Consider the following 20314-nt stretch of genomic DNA (forward strand, 5'->3'; position numbering starts at 1 on the left):
AGTTGAACTTACAAATGTAGAATTATGTACAAAAAATAACTGCATTCCAAAATAAAAATGTAAAACTTTAGAGCAGGGGTCGGCAACGTTCAGCACGCGGCTTGCCAGGGTAAGCACGCTAGCGGGCCGGGCCAGTTTATTTACCTGCTGACGCGGCAGGTTCGGCCGATCGCAGCCCCCACTGGCCACGGTTTGCCGTCCCGGGCCAATGGGGGTGGCGGGAAGCCGCGGCCAGCACATCCCTCGGCCCGTGCCGCTTCCCGCCGCCCCCATTGGACCAGGACGGCGAACCGCAGCCAGTGGGGGCTGCGATCGGCCGAACCTGCCGCATCAGCAGGTAAATAAACTGGCCCGGCCCGGTAGGGTGCTTACCCTGGCGAGCCGAACGTTGCCGACCCCTGCTTTAGAGCCTACAAGTCCACTCAGTCCTACTTCTTGTTCAGCCAATCGCTCAAACAAATTTGTTTACATTTGCAGGAGATAATGCTGCCTGCTTCTTGTTTATGATATCACCTGAAATTGAGAACAGGAATTCACATGACACTGTTGTAGCCGGCATTGCAAGATATTTATGTGCTAGATGCGCTAAAGATACATATGTCCCTTCATGCTTCAACCATCATTCCAGAGGACATGAGTCCATGCTGATGACAGGTTCTGCTCGATAACTATCTAAAGCAGTGCAGACCAATGCATGTTCATTTTCATCATCTGAGTCACATGCCACCATCAGAAGGCTGATTTTCTTTTTTGGTGGTTCGGTTCTGTAGTTTCCGCATCGGAGTGTTGCTCTTTTAAGATTTCTGAACGCATGCTCCATACCCTGTCTCTCTCAGATTTTGGAAGGAACTTCAGATTCTTAAACCTTGGGTCGAGTGTTGTAGCTATCTTTAGAAATCTCACATTGGTACCTTCTTTGTGTTTTGTCAAATCTGCAGTGAAAGTATTCTATTGTTTAACAGTGCGATTAAAACTGCGATTAATCGCAATTAATTTTTTATTCGTAATTAATTTGAGTTAATTGCATGAGTTAACTGCAATTAAAATCAACAGCCCTATTTTTTTCTAGTCCTCTAGAACTGCTGCAGAGATTCACTGAACAGCTTGGAAAGCTCTTCAGCTCTTTTAGAACTCTTGGGTGCAAGTTGTCCAGTCCCGCAGATTTAAGATATTTAAGTTTAGCAGTTACTGTTTAACATCCTACCTAATTACTATTTGAATAGAAATTTCATTGTCACTATAAGATGTAAAGGTATCATCCAGCTATAAAGGATCGATAACAGGTATCCCACTGATTAACTCATTTGTATTAGCAATGGTTTTACCTTGGCTATTTGCACCATGGTCTTGGAAAGCTCCTCTATCTCATCCTCACTGCCAAAAACACTCTCAAAATCTTGGTAAGTCCAACCGTCAAACAAAATCCGAGGAACTGAGATGAAAGAAACAAGTCAAACAAGTAATTATGAAAATTACAACTGCTCTGATTACACTGATAAATTCACAGGAAAATCTCCCATATCTAAAGGTTTTGCTTCTCTACTTTCTAACTCCAGTTAGTATAGATAAGCAAATTGCTCATGCAATGTTGTCCTTTGTTTCAAAAGTGGGGCACTGAAGAATGTCGACTCAAAGTAAATACTTAGAATGGAGAACTGAGTTATTAATAGGGGCTGTAAAATCACTCTTAAAGGGATGCCAGCTTGAAAATAGTGTCTCCTTCTGGAAGTTTTGTACCTATTATTGACACAATGCTTAAGATTACTATACTGGAAAGATAAATAATTTTACTTCTAAACTTTAGTTTGTTACCTTTGTGAGTTTAGCAGCACTGGGTCTAGTCAGTTGCACTGTTTTGATTATTTCTAGCACTCATGACAATATTCTTGTATTCTTTCTTTGGGGAAACTCAGACACGCTCTTCCCCAAGCTCCATAAGACTGTTTACTAGCTCTGCCCGCATGTTACTAGAAGTGAAGTCACAACAAGCGAGCAGGAAAGGGAGCTATTAGGAAGGCTGGCATCCAAGGTGGACCAGAGAAGGACGTGCCCCCGGTGGAAAACCATTTTAATAAAAGGAGCAGAAAGGCTTAGAATTGGTTTAGGTTAATAACGAGAATCAGGACATATTTAAAAAGTTACTTCATTAGAAAGTTGTATTTTAAAAGACATATTTGAAGAGTTCACATTGAGGTTTCTTTTAATTTAAATGAATTCCATCCTTCTGCAATCCACTCTTTACATTTTGACATCTGCATAAAGCAAGCATGCCAGTCACTGGCAGGATCATGGAGTAGGCAAGGTGAGCTGTTTAGCAGATGTGTCTATATCAATGTTTTCCAATTTTTCTAAAATAGGAAACTGTTATAGAGACCTCAGACTTTCAGGTTAAGAGAAAAATGCAGCAGTCCTCTACATCATCATGCTAGACACTCTAACTGGATCATCAGTTTGATTCTCTAACCAGAGCTTAAGAGTACTGTGGTCACAAGGCCAACCTCTCCCCCAAGAACATGGCAGTCAGCTCTGAAGGAATTCTCATCCAGAAGGAAGATGGCAGGAACACGGAGTCCCAGAGTCTGAACCAAGGGGAAAAAAAGGGGGGGAGTGGGGGGAGAAATCTCAGGAGAAAAACCTCAGGGCACCAACAGGTATGGTATCTCAATTACTGAGCTACCAATAATTAATTGACCCAAATAAAGCTAGATGCACTCTTTTATACTTTTTTTCCCCCAGTCTTTTCCCTTAAGATCCTGTGCATGAGGACTATTTTGCTCAGCTAACATCTCCCATACACATACTCCTGAAATAAAGGCTTCCTTGCCTGTGCCAATAACCACAAGCAGAAGACTACAAGAAACTTAAAATGCAGCCTCACCTATTTTGATGGTTTTAGAGTTTTTCTTGACATCCTTTATCCAATCTGTCAAACAATGAAACAACTGTTAAGCTAAGAACATATCTAATATAAATATCTTTCAAGAGACGTCTTTAAGTAAAGTATGTAGTTTCATTGCAACTCTCCTCCTCCCATAAGAGAAAATGTTACTGGCTCACAGGTCATTCTATTGTGAGTACAGCCTTACTGATATCTAGAGAATAAAGCTAGTTGCCCCATTCCATATGGAAACCAGTAGTTCAACATTTTTACCTTACAAAAGTTTTCCTTGCCTTTCACATGAAATGCAACAGCATTTGTTCTGGCTCATTTGTCACGACAACCAGATTGCAGTATATTGAGGCTTTGATTATTTTTGGAGGCTTCAATCATCCTTTGGGATGAACAGGCTTAAATAAGATGGTATTTTTAGTGGCCTGTCCCATTTTCATAAGGATCATTTTATTGATTCATTATTTGGTCTGAAAATTATCAGAATTAAAGCTTGTTCAGAATCGGTCACCAGAGATGATATTTCAATTGAGATAACTTTACATTTGCCGACACCCAAGCCATTATCAAATTTAAATTTTAATAGCATAAAGCCTGAAATGTAGCCTGACTGTAGAGTCATGTATCCCGAAATACTTTACTAAGTTAAATGAAATTAATACAGATTCATTAAAAATGTTTATGTACATAACTATCTCAGCCTGTTCTTTGTGATGGGCCAAGTGAAAGGAGCCACTGAAATCTCCATTCTTCCACTACTCTTTGGGGGATAAATGGGTGGTTTTCTTTTAAAAAAATAGAGAGAGAGAGACTTTTAATTATAAGAGTACAGTGACAAAGTGGAATCTCATCATCAGAAAGACCAGAGACAAATCCATATTAGTATACTGGAAAGGCTAGTAATTAGTGTCTTTCATTCAGCCTATAGCAATACTGACTATATATTTCACATATATACACATCCAAACATCACACAACACGAAAATAAAGAACCTTGGTCAGCATCATGTAGCCCTGTGAACTGGAACATCTCCTTTCCCTTTCTTTTCACCTGTAGCCAGACTGGGGAGATCAACGTAAATTTGTTTCCAAACATTTTAGCAATGTCGTAGCCATGGTTGTTCCACTTGCAAAAAGGGAAAAGAAAAAAGGGGGAAAAAAAGAAGACATTACAACAGGATCTACAACAACCTTTACTACTTGTCAGATGACAATTTTTCTGTATATCACAAGGAAAAGTGTTGGAAGGATCACTGCAGGTCAGCTTGTGGGCTTCTAAGGAAGTGTTTTAGCATGTTTGTAGAGCTTCATTACTTAGTATCAACTATGGAATGCACACTAGAAATTTCCAGCAAAGGTAAATGCACAAGCCCATTTTAGCTACAGATTTTACTGAATTTAAGAGAGACTCCAGTGGGGAATGGGATTAATAGGTTATGCATTCCATTTTTTTCATGTCCAATGGAAGTTAGGAACTGTGAAATTTCACACACCTGCTCTTGTAAGGGATGGAAGAGTCAGACAGTCACAGGATATCCAAGTGGAGTCTGCTAGAAGGCCTAGCCTTCCCGTGATTATACTTACCCTCCTTGATAAGTGATAACACTTCCAACAGAGTCTACTGCATTCAAAACACTTGCTGTAGTGAAGTGTGAACAGAGTCTACTGAATTTTGCCATATTCTAAAGGAAGTTTCTAGAAAAGCTGCAGGGAGACCTGTACTATTTTGTTTTTAAACAAAACAAGTTCACTCCAGATACCTGAAGCTGTTAAAAATGAAAATTCAGGAAGATCAATATTGTATCTGAATATTTAAAATTCCTTTTTCTTAGGGCATGTCTACTCTTACAGCACTGCAGTGGTACAGCTGCACCGCTGGAGAGCGTGTGAAGACGCTGTATGCCAACAACATTAAAAAACGCCCCCACAAGCGGCATAAGCTGTGTCGCAGGGGAAGCTCTCCCGCCGACACAGTGCTGTGCACACTAGAACTTATGTCAGCATAGTTTATGTTGTTCAGGGGGTAGAATATTCACACCCCTGAGTGACGTAAGTTTTGCTGACATAGGCAGTAGCGTAAACATAGTTTTAGACCAAGATTTGTTGAAAAGAAATTATCCCTCTGTCCCCGCCAACATCTTCTCTTCCCCTCTAGCCAACGCCTATGTTAAGGGCCAAAACATGTGCTGCCAGACTATCATTTTTTGCTTTAGCGCTTGCATCCTTATGCCTCTGCAAGACCTTCTAAAAAAAAAACAAAAACTGACCACCTTTCTTAATGCAGCACATTTCCTAGAAATTTCTACCGAAGTGATGAGCAGTGTAATAGCTAAAGATGAAAACTAAGTCATCATGTGGCTTTGCAGTTGACACATGGAAATAAGTGGTCCAGTTTGCACCCTTCAAGCCATCATTTCAGTCTGTAGAAGACTCTGAAAACACCAGTACTTCATGTTCAAAATATTTCTGAAACCCAAAAAGAACAGGAACTTCAAGGGATAGGTTTCAGAAATGCTGAGTCTTAAAGGCTTTAACGTGTTTATATTTTGCCATTTTTAAATACATATTCATGTTTTGTTACAACACTGTGAAATTTACCATTTTTAAATCTTGAATTTAAGGGGTTCAAATACTTAAAATGCTAGGACTGTGAAATTTACAAAAAAGGACAGTGAATTTGGTAGTGCCCTGCTAACAGTAAAAGCAAAGTTGGTTTGGGAGCTTGAGTGATCCTTCACTTGGAAGTCAACTTTCACCAAGCTTAACTGGCAAGTGGACACAGCTGAATATTTATCAAAAAACTTCTATCCTTCAAAGGGAGGAAAATAGTACAAACACATAACTGGACTTGAGTCAAAGGGGTAACATTTCCTCATTGTCCTTCAAATCCCTCCTTCAAACCTCTACTTAGCCAGGCCTACAAAAAAGTCAATAGTTCAGCAACTGATGAGCGCAATAAGTAGTGTTGGTATCATTAGCAATTTATTTTTTTTAACTGGTTACACTTTTTCTGATTTGTTTACACAGCCCTTTACTATTATCAAAATGTATATTCATTGTTCTAAAAGGGATCTAGGGAGATGTCTTGAATAGTAGCAAGCTTGGAAATAAGGGTTAGTTTGGTGTCAGCAGAAAAAGTTTTGCTCTGTATTGAAATTATTCAAGTTGCATTGTGCAGCTATCCATAGTACATATACAGTTCACATTGCCCTAGTATGTGAGCACATCACAATCTCATACTACCCCTGTGAGATAGGGAAGTACTATTATCCCCCTGAGGAATTGGGACACAGAGAGACTATGCAACTTGCATGAAAGTCACACAGAAACCTGTAGCAGAACAGGGAAACACACGGCGGTTCAAGTCCCAGACTAGTACCCAACTGATGAACCATCCTTCTTCTCTTGGGTGGCTATTTGAACAAGCATCAGAAGTAGCTATAATATTATAAGGAAACTGAAGGGATAGGTACAATATTGTGCTTGGTGCTTGGCTGAATCTGTTACTGATACTGCAAGAATAGAGAAACCTGGCATCTTATTAGTCTGCTGTATATTCAGCAGAGACTCTGATTTTTATTGTATTACTTACAGGGGTGATATATCCCAGAACATCTCCCCAGAAGTGTCTCTCCTTCATTTTCTTGGCACAGTAACTTTTGTGTTCCAACACAATATCTTTTGCCTTTGGATCAGTGACTACCAGACCCCGGTCTTGTACAATTTTGTCTGAATGCCATATCTAAGGGGGAAAACAATTTTTAGAATTACTTTCATTAACAGCATTTGTACAATTAACTACTTTGAGTTAATCTACACTTTAATCACATCATTAAACTTTTAGTGTTCCCTATAAATGATGCAATATAGCTTAGTTAAAAGGAACAGGCTAGAGCTCAGAAATGCTGTCAGTATCAGCAGTATTTAAAGTCTTACTTTATACACACTTCCCCTGCAAACAGAGAAAGCCAATTTACTATAGGAATAGAGTATGCTAGTCTCCACACATGAGCAGTATGACATTCATTCAGAGGTTAAATGACAATTTTGCAATAAGTTCATAATGTACTCCAACATGTTTTCCTTTTTGGAAGAAGACCCTGAGACACTGAACTCTTGGCTATTATAGTCAGACAAATCTAGGATACCATAAGCAAGGTTTAAGAGCTGTTCTACAGTGAGAAGTGACTAAAGCAGTATTGTGGGGTTCATGTTTGTGTCTTATGATTTGTATACCCAATAGCATACAAGATTTTTTTCTTCTAACTGCCAGTTTTGCAAACCCAGCATGGACTCTGGGAGTCAAGCTAAGTTTCCTCACACCAGTAATAAGAACCTCCCTCCCCCCCGCCACTGTCTCCAAGTTCAGGTTTACACAGTCCCAACTGATTGGCAATGTACTAATTTCCAGTTTTGTGAGGAATCAGCACTTAGATCACTTAACTGTGGAAAGTTTTGTAGTGTTCAAAGGACTGAAAGATAAATTAGAGATCCACAGCAAATCAGCTGAATAAGGCGATGCATAGTCTCTTTTCAGAGTATAACTGTACTCTCAAGTATTACATCAAAACATAATTGCAAGACTGAACGTTCCCAGTTTGGTGTGTTGGTTAAACACTTTAAGGAGGCCATTACATTTAAGACATTTTGGATTGAACTTTCATTGTGATTTGGGTATTGAAGGTAGAGATACTTCATACAGCTTTTACCACTAGCAAAGTGTCCACAATCATGAATGTACCAGAGGCATCAGGAGCAAGAATAAGGACCAATCAGAGTTCTAGTAACCAAAAGCAGAGCACTAAGGCCTGACAAGGTGCACACTTAGTGGACATTTGTCAGCATTTATTGGTTGATGTTGACTGGAAAGAAAAGTCAAATCAATGTCCCACTATTTTTAGCCATATTTGATTGAGTACAAGAGTGGCTAGTCTCCTAAGGTGGTATGAGTACAGATATAGTGCCACTTCCTACTGTACCCAGTTTGCTTTGAAGACAAAATAGATTTGGGAGTCAGGGACTGTCTTTTCCGAGCAGTACCTAGCATATCTTGAACACTACTGTAAAATCAACTACATGTTTGTTTTCTAAAGAATGCTTTTAATTTTGCACACACCATTTTCAGCATCGCCCACCAGGCCCCTCTATCACGCCCTGTCACTCGGTTTTCCATGATTACAATTCAGCACTGCCCCTCTCTGCTGTCAGTAGGTCCATCCTGCCACACCACTAAGCCCTGTTCATCCCCTACAATCACTTCCTTCACTCCTGCTCTCACAGAGCAAGAAATCCTGGAACCACGCTGAATTCCTCCACTACAAATTCATTCTGTCCTCCTTCACTTCTGCCCTCTTCCTAGCTAAAACTATTTTATTTTGCCAACTTAAATTGTATCCTATGTCTTCAACCCCAACCACCTTTGTCTCACTCCTTAAATCTTCCCCTCCTCCAGCCTCCACTTCTCTCCCAGCACAGGATCTTGAAATTTCTTCCAAGAGAAAATGGAAAAAATATGTGACCTTCCCCCTCCCCTCATCTTACCTTCCCACTCCTACAAGTCGTCTCCTTTTCCTGTCACAGACACATACTTGTCTGCTCTCTTCCTCTAGCCCCTCCATTTGCCCTTGTGAACCCATCCCATCCCCTGATCTCCCTTGTGCCCACTCTTTTCCTTAAACTCTCACTGTCCTTTGGCTTTTTCCTCTCATAAGACAAGAACGTTTTATTCTCTCCCACCTTAAAAAACCCAACCTTGACCACTGATTATCCAGCTACCATGCCGTCTCCCTTCTGTCTCAAAGTTCACTGAACACGAATGGAGTGCCTCTCCTCTAATTCCATCATAGACCCTCTTCAATGCAGCTTCGGCCCATTGCCTTCCACTTAAACCACTCTCAAATTCTCAGATGACCTCCTTCTAACCATAGCTCAGAACCAATATTCCATCCTCAACCTCCTTCTCCTGTCAGCTATTTTCAACAACATCAACCACATTCCTCCTCTTGAAATCTTACCCTTTGTTGGCTTCTGTGACTCTGTCCTTTCCTGGTTCTTCTCCTCTCTCTCTCTCTCACCATTTACTTTGGAGAATCCCTGTCATCCTCACCTTCAACTTTCTATGGGGATTCCAGAGGACTCTGTCCTTGGTCCTTCTGTTTCCCCCCTGCACCTGATCGCTGGGAAATCTTGTTTTTCATTCAATGTGCACACCCTTTCCCAGACTCTGCATGAGGACGTTCACTAGTAGCAGCAATGCCAAAAGTGAAGCGGCAGAAGCATGTACAAGAAGTTATGGCAGGATTGAGGGTGTCCAGTCCTGTTGCTCTGAAGCCTGCCCGAAGCACTGTTTTTAACATTAAAGGCAGCCAGAACCACCCTTGCTTTAAGCAATGAGTTCAGGATACTAAAAGGTTCTTTATCAGAAACTTGAAATTTTAGCTACACAGTTTCAAAATTTTAAATAATGTTCCTTTAAGCAAGACAATTCAACCTTTCATGTTTTGCCATGTAGTGAACTTAACACTGTTCAGGTAGTTATTCTTATAAGTTCAATGTCAGCTAAACAGCTTGTCTTCCTTGGTAATGCTTTTAAAATTGCGACTTTTCAATTAAAAACAAAAAAACCATGGTCCAGCTGTAGTTAAGACTATTCAGTGTCAGTATAGTTTAGTTATCTTATTGGTTTCCTACTAAACCATTATAAATTAATGCCAGTAGAAAAACCTCTTCAACATCTGCCAATATTCCTTGTTAACTCACTTTGGAGTACAAGTTGTCATGAACAGCTAGTTTTGATACCTTTTCCTCCAGCGTTTTTGAAGCCATTTTCTTTGCATCTGTCTTTGATAACGTAGCATCAACCAGCTGGTAAATCAAGACCAAAGAAAGTGCAGTACAGAGAAGTCTCATGGCGGTTTCCACTATGCCAGTCAGCTGTGCTTAAAAGAGACTAGAGTTTTGATTCTCTCTTCTGTGAATACAAGAATACAACAGTTTAATAGGAGTCAGATTTTCTTGTTTAAGACTTTGCATGAGAAACAGTTGACTTTATTTAGCAAATCATTCTGTCCACTAGATTTTCACATTGTCTTATTCGGAAAGTTTTGGTATAGTAGCACCTTCTATCATAAGGTCAAGCAAATGGGACAGCCCGTTTACACACAGGTCAGCTCCACCAGGATTACTGTAACCTCCAATGGCCACACATCATTTAAGCGTTCCCAAGATGCCACAACCAAAAAAGCCTTCCCTTCCCAGTCCAATCACCACTGACTGCGCTTGTGCCCCTATCCCCATCCACTGCATTAAACCGTGCATCCTAACTTTAGACCCAGCACACCTACTTCCAATCAACAATTTTGAGATTGTTTTGGATTGCATCCCTACCCTCAGGGGCGGCTCCAGGCACCAGCGCAGCAAGCGTGTGCCTGAGGCAGCAAGCCGCGGGGGGCGGGCTGCCGGTCGCTGTGGGGGCAGCAGGCAGGCGGCTTTCGGCGGCATGCCTGCGGGAGGTCCACCGGTCCCGCGGCTTCGGTGACAATTCAGCGGCGGGGACGCCGATGGCGCGGCACCGGTGGACCTCCCGCAGGCATGCCGCCGAATCCGCATGACCAGCAGACCACCCGCAGGCGCGCCAACGAAAGCCGCCTGACTGCCATGCTTGGGGCAGCAAAAAATATAGAGCCGCCCCTGCCTACCCTCCTTTTATAGTTCCAGCAAGGTCAGTCTTGAAAGCCCTCTCCCATTCCAGTCATCCCACTGTCTTCCAAGCTGCCCCCATGGACTGAATACCCTCTGAACCAGGCCCCCCAGAATACCCTCTGAATTAGGAGCCCCTTCCTTTTGTCATATAAAACCCAAATCAATGCCCAAAACACAAAGCCTTTATTTTTAAAACTAAAAGTGATTTAAGAGATCACCCTCCTTCAGGTCCACCTTTAGATTTAGACTCTCCAAGGCAGGACCTGTATTTTTTGGATCACGTACAGCATTGATTACCTAGCTGGCCCTTAACTATCACTGGCACAAAGAAAATAAGCAGCAAGGCCCCATGAATTCAAGCAACGGACATCCTGTCTTCAGCATTAAAGAGAAAGGGAAGTAATATCAAGATGAGGACATTAAATATGAATATTTTACAGTTTCTCATGTTCTACGTTTCTTTGCTGCTCTGTAAAGTTTAACATAGCTAGCTCCTTCCATAAGGTATGACTTTATTAGTCAGACTATATTAAGGTTTTGTTTATCGCTAGATTGAGTAGAAGGTTTATAAAAAAAAAAAAAAAGAGAGATAAAGCATTTACTAAAGACTAAGAGGTCAAAAGATTGCTTGTAACCATAGCTCATCTATACCACCTTCTAGTGATGTGCTTATAACCATCTAACCCACACTACTCATGTCCGTAACATGCTTATATCTTCCACAATTTTTTTATTTCGTTATAAACCATTTATAAAATGAACCTTAATAGTGAGTCTGACCTCTTTAATTTGAATTCATGAAATATTCTGCACTTGTTAGCCTGCTGTATTCACTCACTCACATTCATACATGACTGTCACATGAGCAAATCACTTTTGAAAATACTGGCTCAAAAGTGATTAGTAATTTTGGGTGTCAGTTATATGTCCAACTTGAGACTTCTTATAGGAGGCCTCTTTAGAAAACGTTGATCATTCACCCTCTGAAAGTCAAGTCCCAGAACAGTCTCAAGCTTGGCATGCCGTTTGAGTTTGTTTTGGTTTTTTAAAGTCCCCACCTATGCCTTTCCTTAAATCATAAAAGCAGCCTATGAACTAGCTCTCTATAGAATTATAGAAGATTAGGGTTGGAAGAGACCTCAGGAGGTCATCTAGTCCAACCCCCTGCTCAAAGCAGGACCAACCCCAACTAAATTGTCAACCAGCCATCCTGTATTGATGAAAATACTTTGGCTGCTCAGTAAATTTTGATTATGAAAAATAAATAAAATTTGAAATGCATCTATACTAATCAGTTTCACAACTAGTTCTTAATAGGTCTTTTGGAAATAATGATGTAACCAGAGACAAACAAATACAGTTCTTTGCCTTTCACAAGTGACATTCTGTGGCAGCATAGGCAGCCATCCAGTGACACGGTATCATTTAATTCTAAGAAAAAGCTAGAATCCCAGTACTGGTTCTTTCCGTGATTATGTAAATGCCAGTTTAGAGACTAAACTATTGCTATTTTGAAGGCTACAACCAACAGATTTACAAGAAAAAAACCTAGAATACCAAAAACACTAAGAGAAGCCTTTATAGTCACCAATGTTTATAAAATGGATATCAGGAAATTTTGACTGGAGGAAATGGGAGACACCCCCAAGTGGCTAGTAGTTTCTTGGCAGAGAGTGCTGGACTTTGAAAGACAAAACAACATCCAACTTCTGTTTTAATCACTATTGTCCATTTAGTTTTTTAGCCATGCTACAAATAGTTATACAAGAGTGCTTCTGATTGGGGAAGCACTTTAACTTTGTAACAGGTTGAGGAAAAAAATAAAACCCTGCTATGTTTACATAGAGAATTTTTTATTTTGTCATGTTTCAAAAACAAAGCAAGTTCACAAAAGTGTCTATGGCCCAGCCTGAGGGTGAAATGCTGCCTCCAGACCCCTACAATGGAATCCACTGCCCCATGCGTTTCTTGTAGCAGTAGAATATGGGGAAAACCTATCCAAATTCAGGTTTTCATTTCTGGTGAACTTAGCCTGCAAGTTTCAAGTCAACCAAGGGAGATACGGGTTTAACAAACAAATATGAGTGTGTGCATTTATTCTTAATATCTGAATTGTCACACTCAAGCTTCTTGCAAGTCAATGATGCAACACAGTGGTGGCACATTATGGGCACTTGGGGATTAAAAAGTATCTTTTCCAAGCTCAAGATGATGGGTTACCTGAATCAGAACTGAACAGAACTGTCCTATCCACAGACCACATAACATTGAATATCAAGTTATTCTTTACACTCATAAATATAATCAAAGAGAGGTTGGAGGAAAAGTTGTCTTTTACACAAGTTGGGATGGTTTTCCTCTGTGTAATTCCCTCAAGTGGTCACTGAGGAAACCAAGTAGTCAAGGGATGAGGAGTAATAAGATGACATTAATTTAATTAAAAACTGGTTAAGGGATGGAGGTATAAATGACCAGTTTTCAACATTTAAAAAAAAGAGGCTAGGAGCAGGATACAAGGATTTGTATTAGGAACAGTGTTTAATTATGAAGAAATAACTGTTCTATAGTCAAGTTAAACTGACTTTCATAAAACTGAGATCCCACAAAAAATCAGCTTCTTCATACACTATGCCCCCAAATTCACATTTTAATCACAAGGTAGATTTTGTACAGGTTTGAACAGTTTTTTGAAATGGCATTTAATAAAATCTCTACTATTCACTTTGAAGACTAACTTTTATTGGCTCACACCTCCAAGACTGCTATGCTTACAGACCTCAAGTTGGTTTTGTTGACCTTGTTGAGAAGTGTGTTTTAGTATTTCAGGATTAGAAGCATATTAGATGTTAACAGGGTGTAGATACCTCCACACAACAGGTAGGCAAGGAAGTTGTTAAGCGGCTCGAAAGGAGTACTCAATGAGTAGTGAAATGCTGGGGGCGAGTCGAAAATGTCCCCTTCCCTGGGAGAAAACAGGGTCAATAAACTAACCATCTTGTTTACAAAAGAGAACTATTACAGTAACAAGTAAATTAGGATTGCTTGTCCCCCTCATGTGTCCCCCTGCCCCATCTGAAGAAGGCTGCTCTTTACTTCTACTTCTCTGTTTTAATTTGGCTAAAAAAAGCCTCAAGCCTCCAAACACTAGTCCAATGCAGAGAAGCTCTCCAAGGTGTGAGTGTCGAGAAATGTTTGCAGATGTAGCATATGTCTGCACTACAATTGGATGGGAGGGGGCAGAGGTGATTTCAGTACATGGAGACATACCCAAGCTAGCTTTAATCTGGCTAGTGCAAGTACCAATAGCAATGAAGCCACAGCAGCACAGAGGGCCTGCATACGTACTGGGGCAGCCAACCCACTTTGAACTCTGGGCTGCCACAACTTCACTGCTATTGGTATTTGCACCACCTAGATTAAAGCTAGCTCAGGTACATCTTTATGTGCTGCAATCATGCTGCCAATTGCAGTGAAGACATACCCTTAGAGTGACATGATGTAGTATTTGTTTGTCTTCCCACTTCCTATTACTTGGAGCTATGGACCCAGGCTACTCCTACAGCTATTTTGTAAGTACAAAGCAAAATTTAAGTTACTAAGAAAAAAATTATAAAGTTAAGTGATCTGCTGCTGACTCCAGACTGTGTTGCTGCAGCTTCTGAATTGAGCCAGAAATAGATTAGCTGTATTAATTATGCTATTGCAATGGTGTTTTGAGATTTTCCTTTGATAAATGGAATCCTTTCCTTGGGGTAATGATGATGCTCAGAACCTTGTACCATTAAGCCCCATGATTTTAAGGTCCAATCAGCGATTCAAGCTAGGAACAGATAGTGCAGGGGTAGGCAACCCTTCGGCACACGAGCTGATTTTCAGTGGCACTCATACTGCCCGGGTCCTGGCCACCGGGCCGGGGGGCTCTGCATTTTAATTTAAATTTTAAATGAAGCTTCTTAAACATTTTAAAAACCTTATTTACTTTACATACAACAATAGTTTAGTTATATATTATAGACTTATAGAACGAGACCTAAAAACGTTAAAATGTATGACTGGCACACGAAACCTTAAATTAGTGCGAATAAATGAAGACTCGGCACACCACTTCTGAAAGGTTGCCGACCCCTGAGCTAATTCATGTGCAACGGTAACATCAAGTCAACCACAAGCCAGCGTGCCAGTGCATCGTCAATATTCCCTGTGCAACTTGTACAAGTAGTGGCTGTTCATAATGTAAGCCACACACAAGACTTAATTAAGCCCTTAATCCAAAATTATCTTATAAAGTAACTACAGAAGGAACAGAAGGGAAGATGGGAGGCTGGAGAGCTAAGGGGTTGAGCTAAGATAGTTTCCATACTTGCAAACATTTGTTTTCTTATTAAGGTCCAGTCAAGTATCAGATCCATAATAAAGAATCCATGCCCCAGAGAGTTCTCAACCTACATGTCGGTCAGGACACAATGGGTGGATGAAACAGGCAAGCAGAGTGAGGGTGGATGAGGAAGATGTGGCAAGAGTCTAGCAAAAAGCATTTGCCTAATCTATGCTAGACAGAAGCCATTTGTATGCCACATGGCAAAAATGGGTTTAAAGAAGGATTAAGAGAGGATAAGGTGAAAGCTTTATGAATTTTGACAGGAAGCTTCCCTACACCAGGCAACCTGGAAGAAAACAAAAATGCATGAGGGTGAAGTTGGCAGTGGTAGAGCAAAGATGGGGATGGAGAACTCAGTAAGCTGGTAGATCTGATATGGTGGTGCTAAACAGTGAAGGACCTCAGAGGTAAAGGCAAAGATAAATTTGATGCAGTAGAGGGGAAGCCAGAGGAAGGATGCAGAGGGAGTGGTGATGCTGGAGTCACAAGCCAGGAAAGTGATCTTAGCAGCAGTGTTTTGAATAAACTAAAGAGGCAGTGTGACTGGCATCAAGGCAAGAGCAGATTTCAGTAGTCAAGAAGGTATGAGACGAAGGCCTTGAACAAAAGATCAAGTCTTAGAAATACTGTGGGCCTCAGGAAGCTCAGTGAGGAGCTCCTGAAAAAGCCCACCCTCTGCAGGCCTGGGCTGATTGGGGTCAACCAACATATCTACAATATATAAAAAGCTGATGGGGTCTGCAGTTGCCATCCCTGCAAGCCGTAGAGCAGCGGTTCTCAAACTGTGGGTCACGACCCCATTTTAATAGGGTCGCCAAGGCTGGTGTTAGATTTGCTGGGGCCAAACCCCCAGGCCTTCAGCCCTGGGTGACAGGGCTCAGGTTACAGGCCACCGCCTGGGGATGAAGCCCCTGGGCTCCGGCTTTGGCCTCCCAGCCCGGGGCAGCGGAGCTCAGGTTTTGGCTTTGGTCCCCCCGCCTGGGGTCGTGTAGTAATTTTTGTTGTCAGAAGGGGGTCATGGTTCAATGAAGTTTGAGAACCCCTGCCGTAGAGGCTGCCAATCAACCTTCCCTCCTACTAGCTAAAGGCAAACCATTAACCTCTGTGCACTGAGCTAGAAGCACAACTCTTTTCCCAAGCTTGCTCCTCAACAGTACCCTCATTCTCAGATTCTTTACAATAAGACACCAAAACCACCCTAAAGCCTGCTTTTTGATAGCAGAGGAGGAAGAGCACCATGTTTAAACTCATGGGAGGAGGTTCCTAGGTAAAATGGTGATGAGGACCGTTTTAGTACCTATATAGTTAATGCAAATCTGTGAAAACTATAGACCAAATACTGACTCCACCAGAAGCTGACAAACATTGATCTGAAAATGTTCGCTACTAGTTTCAATATTTGGAACAATTTCTCAGCAATAGCACTTTGACTGCTGAAGCTAGCAAGTTCCAAAGAAACAAACAGAAAAACCCTTGCGGAACAGCAGTCAGATGGCAAATGTATTCTGAAAGTGTTCAGACTGCAGCACTTTGTCACATCCAAGCATATGATATCCACATACCAACTTCATTCAATAAACATTTGCTCTTGAATATGTAGAAGGCATTTTATTGCTGGACCAGAGTTCTGCAAATAGCAGTTCAACTGACAGCCAGTATTGGAACCTTCTTTTTAATATTTTGTTATTTGGCTAAAGCAATTTTGTAAAAGTCGAGTAAGATAGCTCACTAGTAGTGACACTCCAAGTGTTGAAAAATTCATTAACTGAGCTATAAATGCTTTTTTTTAAAAACCTAAAACTGAACAGCACATGTTTTCCAGCAAAGCTGTAGCTTTGTAAAACCAATGTAATCAATGATTTAAGTCAGCATTTCTCAAACTGGGGTCTGCAAGGCTACTCCAGGGGGTCCACGGGCCCCACTGATCAACTCAACTCCTCCCTCTCCCTCCCAGCACCTCCTGCACGCCAAGGAACAGCTGTTCAATGGCATGCAGGAGGCACTGGGAGGGAGGGGGAGGAGCAGGGACAGGGCACACGCCGGGGAGGGGACAGCATGGAAGAGGTGGAACAGGGGTGGGAAAAGGTGGGAGCACAGCTTTGGGGGGGAGGGGGGGAGTGGTGGCAGAGCCTGGGACTAAGCGGGGCAGGGGGCTTAGGTGTCCACAAATTTTTTTAATTCTAAAGGGGGGTTTCTCAGGTTGCTAAAGCTTGAGAACTGCTGATTTAAGTTGTTCTACCTGCCTGAAAAGCCTCTTTCAAATTTGTCTGCAGCAAACTTCTCCCAAGATTCCAGATTGAGAAGGGCACAAAGAGGATTAAAACCCAAAGTTCAACAAACTCAGCAGTGAGGTTTTCCTATATTGCATGCCACTGTAGTATTCAAATGAGATCTAACACCCCTTAGGCCTTTCCCTATATTCAAAGTTGCTCCAGTTTAACTAAATCAGTTCAAAACACCTTTATTTAAACTGATGCAAAACTAGACGCTAATTTGAGTTCAATTTGGGTTTCAGTAAATCAGTATAAACCAGGTTTAAGTTGAATTAAGAGTGTCCACACAGGGTTTTGCACTGTTTTAACTAATTTTGTTTATTACACTTATTTTGAAGTGCAACTCTGGATATAAATGGGGCCTTTAAGATGTTAGTTCTGTCATGACAAGTTCAATACAATTAACTCCATTTCCCATGATGCCAACAGTCAGTAAGCTTTAATATGTTTATCTTCTAAGAATTGTATGTTTGAGTTTGAAACTTGCATTCATCTTTGAGACCCTACTGAAGAAATAACGGAGATGTCCTGAACAAGGACAAGATAATCAGATGTAATTTACTAGACCAAACACTGAAGGTGTAATGTCAATATAATTCATATTGAAAAGGACAGCAAGAAACAGTAACAGGTTAGAGTAAAAACTGAAATACTCTTTAAAATCCACTTTACTTATATGGTACAATTAATGCTCTATGTTTACTTTCAGCATTTCACTTTGCTTCAGAGAATTACTCCAATATAGGCAATATATTTGAAAACAAATGGATAATGGAGTTATATTTATTAAACAAATAAGTTGCCCACAAGTGTTTATTTTTTTAAAGCCAAGTTTCCATTTAAGTTTAAAGAAACATTTACAACACTTGTGTTAATACTCTTAAATGGGTTTACAAAACACGATGACTAGAAGTGTTTATAAATTTAAATTCAGACAAAAGATTTGTTTAAAATTCCATATTGGGCCTACTTCTAGTTGCTAGTGCCTCCAGTTAACCCCCCAAAATGGCACCCTTTTCTGACAACTCCCAAATAAGGAAATGTTGCCCTAAGAACTTGCATATTGTTTGCAGCTTTATTTGTTAGCTGAATAAGTAGTAACCCGATTATCTACTGGTCATCAAATATGAAAATATTTACAAACCTCACCAGAGTGAGGAGGCACTGTGGCTACTTGCTACCTAAAAAATGAAAGTGGCGGTTAAGCCTTCTTGGGAGGGGTGAAATAGTCAGAAAGATCTACTGACCATGAGCAGTGCAGCAGCTTTGGTAGAGAGTAGACCCAGGAACCCGCAGATGGGACACTAAACAGAAAGAGTTCTGACTTATTACAGAGAACTCTTTTCTAGGTGTCTGGCTAGTAGGTCTGACCAACATGCTCAGAGTCCAACTAACTGCCATATTTAGGGTCAGGAAGGAATTTTTCCCTGGAGTTAGATTAGCAGATTTTTCCTCCTTCCTCTGCAGCATTTTGGGAGGTGAGGGGGTCACTTGCTGGTTTAAACTAGAGTGAATGGTGAATTCGCTGTAACTTGAAGTCTTTAAAGCAAAATTCCAGGATTTCAGTAACTCGGGCAGAGGTTATACGCTTACAACGGGAGCGAGTGGGTGAGGTTCTAGGGCAGGGATCAGCAACCTTTGGCACACAGCCTGCCAGGGTAAGCACCCTGGCTGGCCCGGGCCGGTTTACCTGCTGCATCCGCAGGTTCGGACGATCGCGGCTCCCACGGGCTGCGGTTTGCCGTCCCAGGCCAATGGGGGCAGCGGGCTGAGGGATGTGCTGGCCCCCGTGTCCCGCTGCCCCCATTGGCCTAGAGCAAACCACAGCCAGGGGGAGCCACGATTGGCCGAACCTGTGGATGTGGCAGATAAACAAACAGGCCCGGCACACCAGGGTGCTTACCCTGGCGGGCCACAGGTTGCCGATCCCTGTTCTGGGGTTTGCAACGGGTCAGACTGCAGGATCATGATGGTCCCTTCTGGCCTTAAAATCCAGAACACCAAAGCAGCAGGGTGACACCCACAGCCACCCCTCCAATTAATTACCACCACCACCTCCTCCTCTTGGTGGAGACACAACCCCAGGGCTGTTGAGGGCTATCCCCACAGGTCCACTGTGGGAAGAGGCCACCAGCCATTAGATAAGGGGGAGAAGGAGAAACACCAGCCACCCTGCCCCAGCATTTCTCCACCATGCTTGGGCAACAGAGGAGACAATCAGAGAAGTTATTAACCGGGAGGGAGGGGAAACTGAGGAGGAGGGAGCTCCACCTCCCTCAGCCACCGCTATGGGCAGAGGTGCTGACCCAAACGAAGGGGAAGAGCCCGACACCGCGCGGGACGGGCCAGCCGCGCGCGCCCGAGCTGGGGAGCAGCCTCCAGAGCTGGAGCTTGGTCCCGCCCGCCTGGCGCTCGCTCTCCCTGCCCAGGCAACCAGTCTAGCGCAATCGCCGCCGTGACGCGAGCTCCCCACCCCTGCCGCCCACCCGGCCGTTACCGCGGCCGCTGCTGTTGCTGCCGCCTGCTTCCCTCCGCAACCCGGACTCGGAAGTGGAAGCGGGCGGGGAGGGTCTACCCCAGCGCTCGCCTTTTAAAGCAGCCGCCCACGCTCCCTGCGCCGGGGACAGGAGCTGCCAGCGGTGCTCCGACCACCGAACAACTAATCGATAAAGAGCCTGTGGGGGAACGGGAAAGCAAGGGCAGGGGGGGGGGGGTCAACTGTTCAATTAAAGGTCCCTCCTCCTGCAATGCTTTTTCCTTTCCCACAAGCGCGGGAGCCCTGCAGCTGCTAATGGGGCTTTCTAGCTTTAGCTCCTGCTTGGCAGCGCCCCTTGCAGCCTGCATGACACGGCCTCGTTCTACACACACAGCGGGACTTTCCCAGGGCTGACAGCCTCCCCTCCTGCAGGTCAGGGATGCAGGGCCCCCACTGCTGTCCTGCTTCTCCCAGGCGGCTCTCGCAGATGAATGGGCAGAGCAGAGCGTTCACTGGGGAAATTAGTTTGATTTCATCAGCTTTCCCGCCCTTCAAAATGGAAGTAGGCCAGGGGTGGCCAACCTATGGCTCCTGAG

At 42.6% G+C, this 20314-nt stretch overlaps 1 protein-coding gene across 1 annotated transcript in view; it reads right to left on the reverse strand.

Moving 5' to 3' along the window:
* Positions 1–19812, reverse strand: part of CHID1 (chitinase domain containing 1) — a 277865-nt gene extending 258053 nt beyond the window's left edge. The window contains exons 1-6 of the mRNA XM_026653911.1: positions 19740–19812; positions 9689–9860; positions 6483–6632; positions 3884–4016; positions 2879–2923; positions 1326–1432 (exon numbers count right to left, since the gene is read on the reverse strand). Coding sequence (XP_026509696.1) covers positions 1326–1432; positions 2879–2923; positions 3884–4016; positions 6483–6632; positions 9689–9799 — 546 coding nt within the window. The 5' untranslated portion in view covers positions 9800–9860; positions 19740–19812. The remainder of the gene's footprint in view (positions 1–1325; positions 1433–2878; positions 2924–3883; positions 4017–6482; positions 6633–9688; positions 9861–19739) is intronic.
* Positions 19813–20314: the final 502 nt, after the last annotated feature.

This window comes from Terrapene carolina, unplaced genomic scaffold (genome assembly GCF_002925995.2).
Source record: "Terrapene carolina triunguis isolate 2854851 unplaced genomic scaffold, T_m_triunguis-2.0 Scaffold171, whole genome shotgun sequence".
In the NCBI taxonomy this organism is placed as follows: Eukaryota; Metazoa; Chordata; order Testudines; family Emydidae; genus Terrapene; species Terrapene triunguis.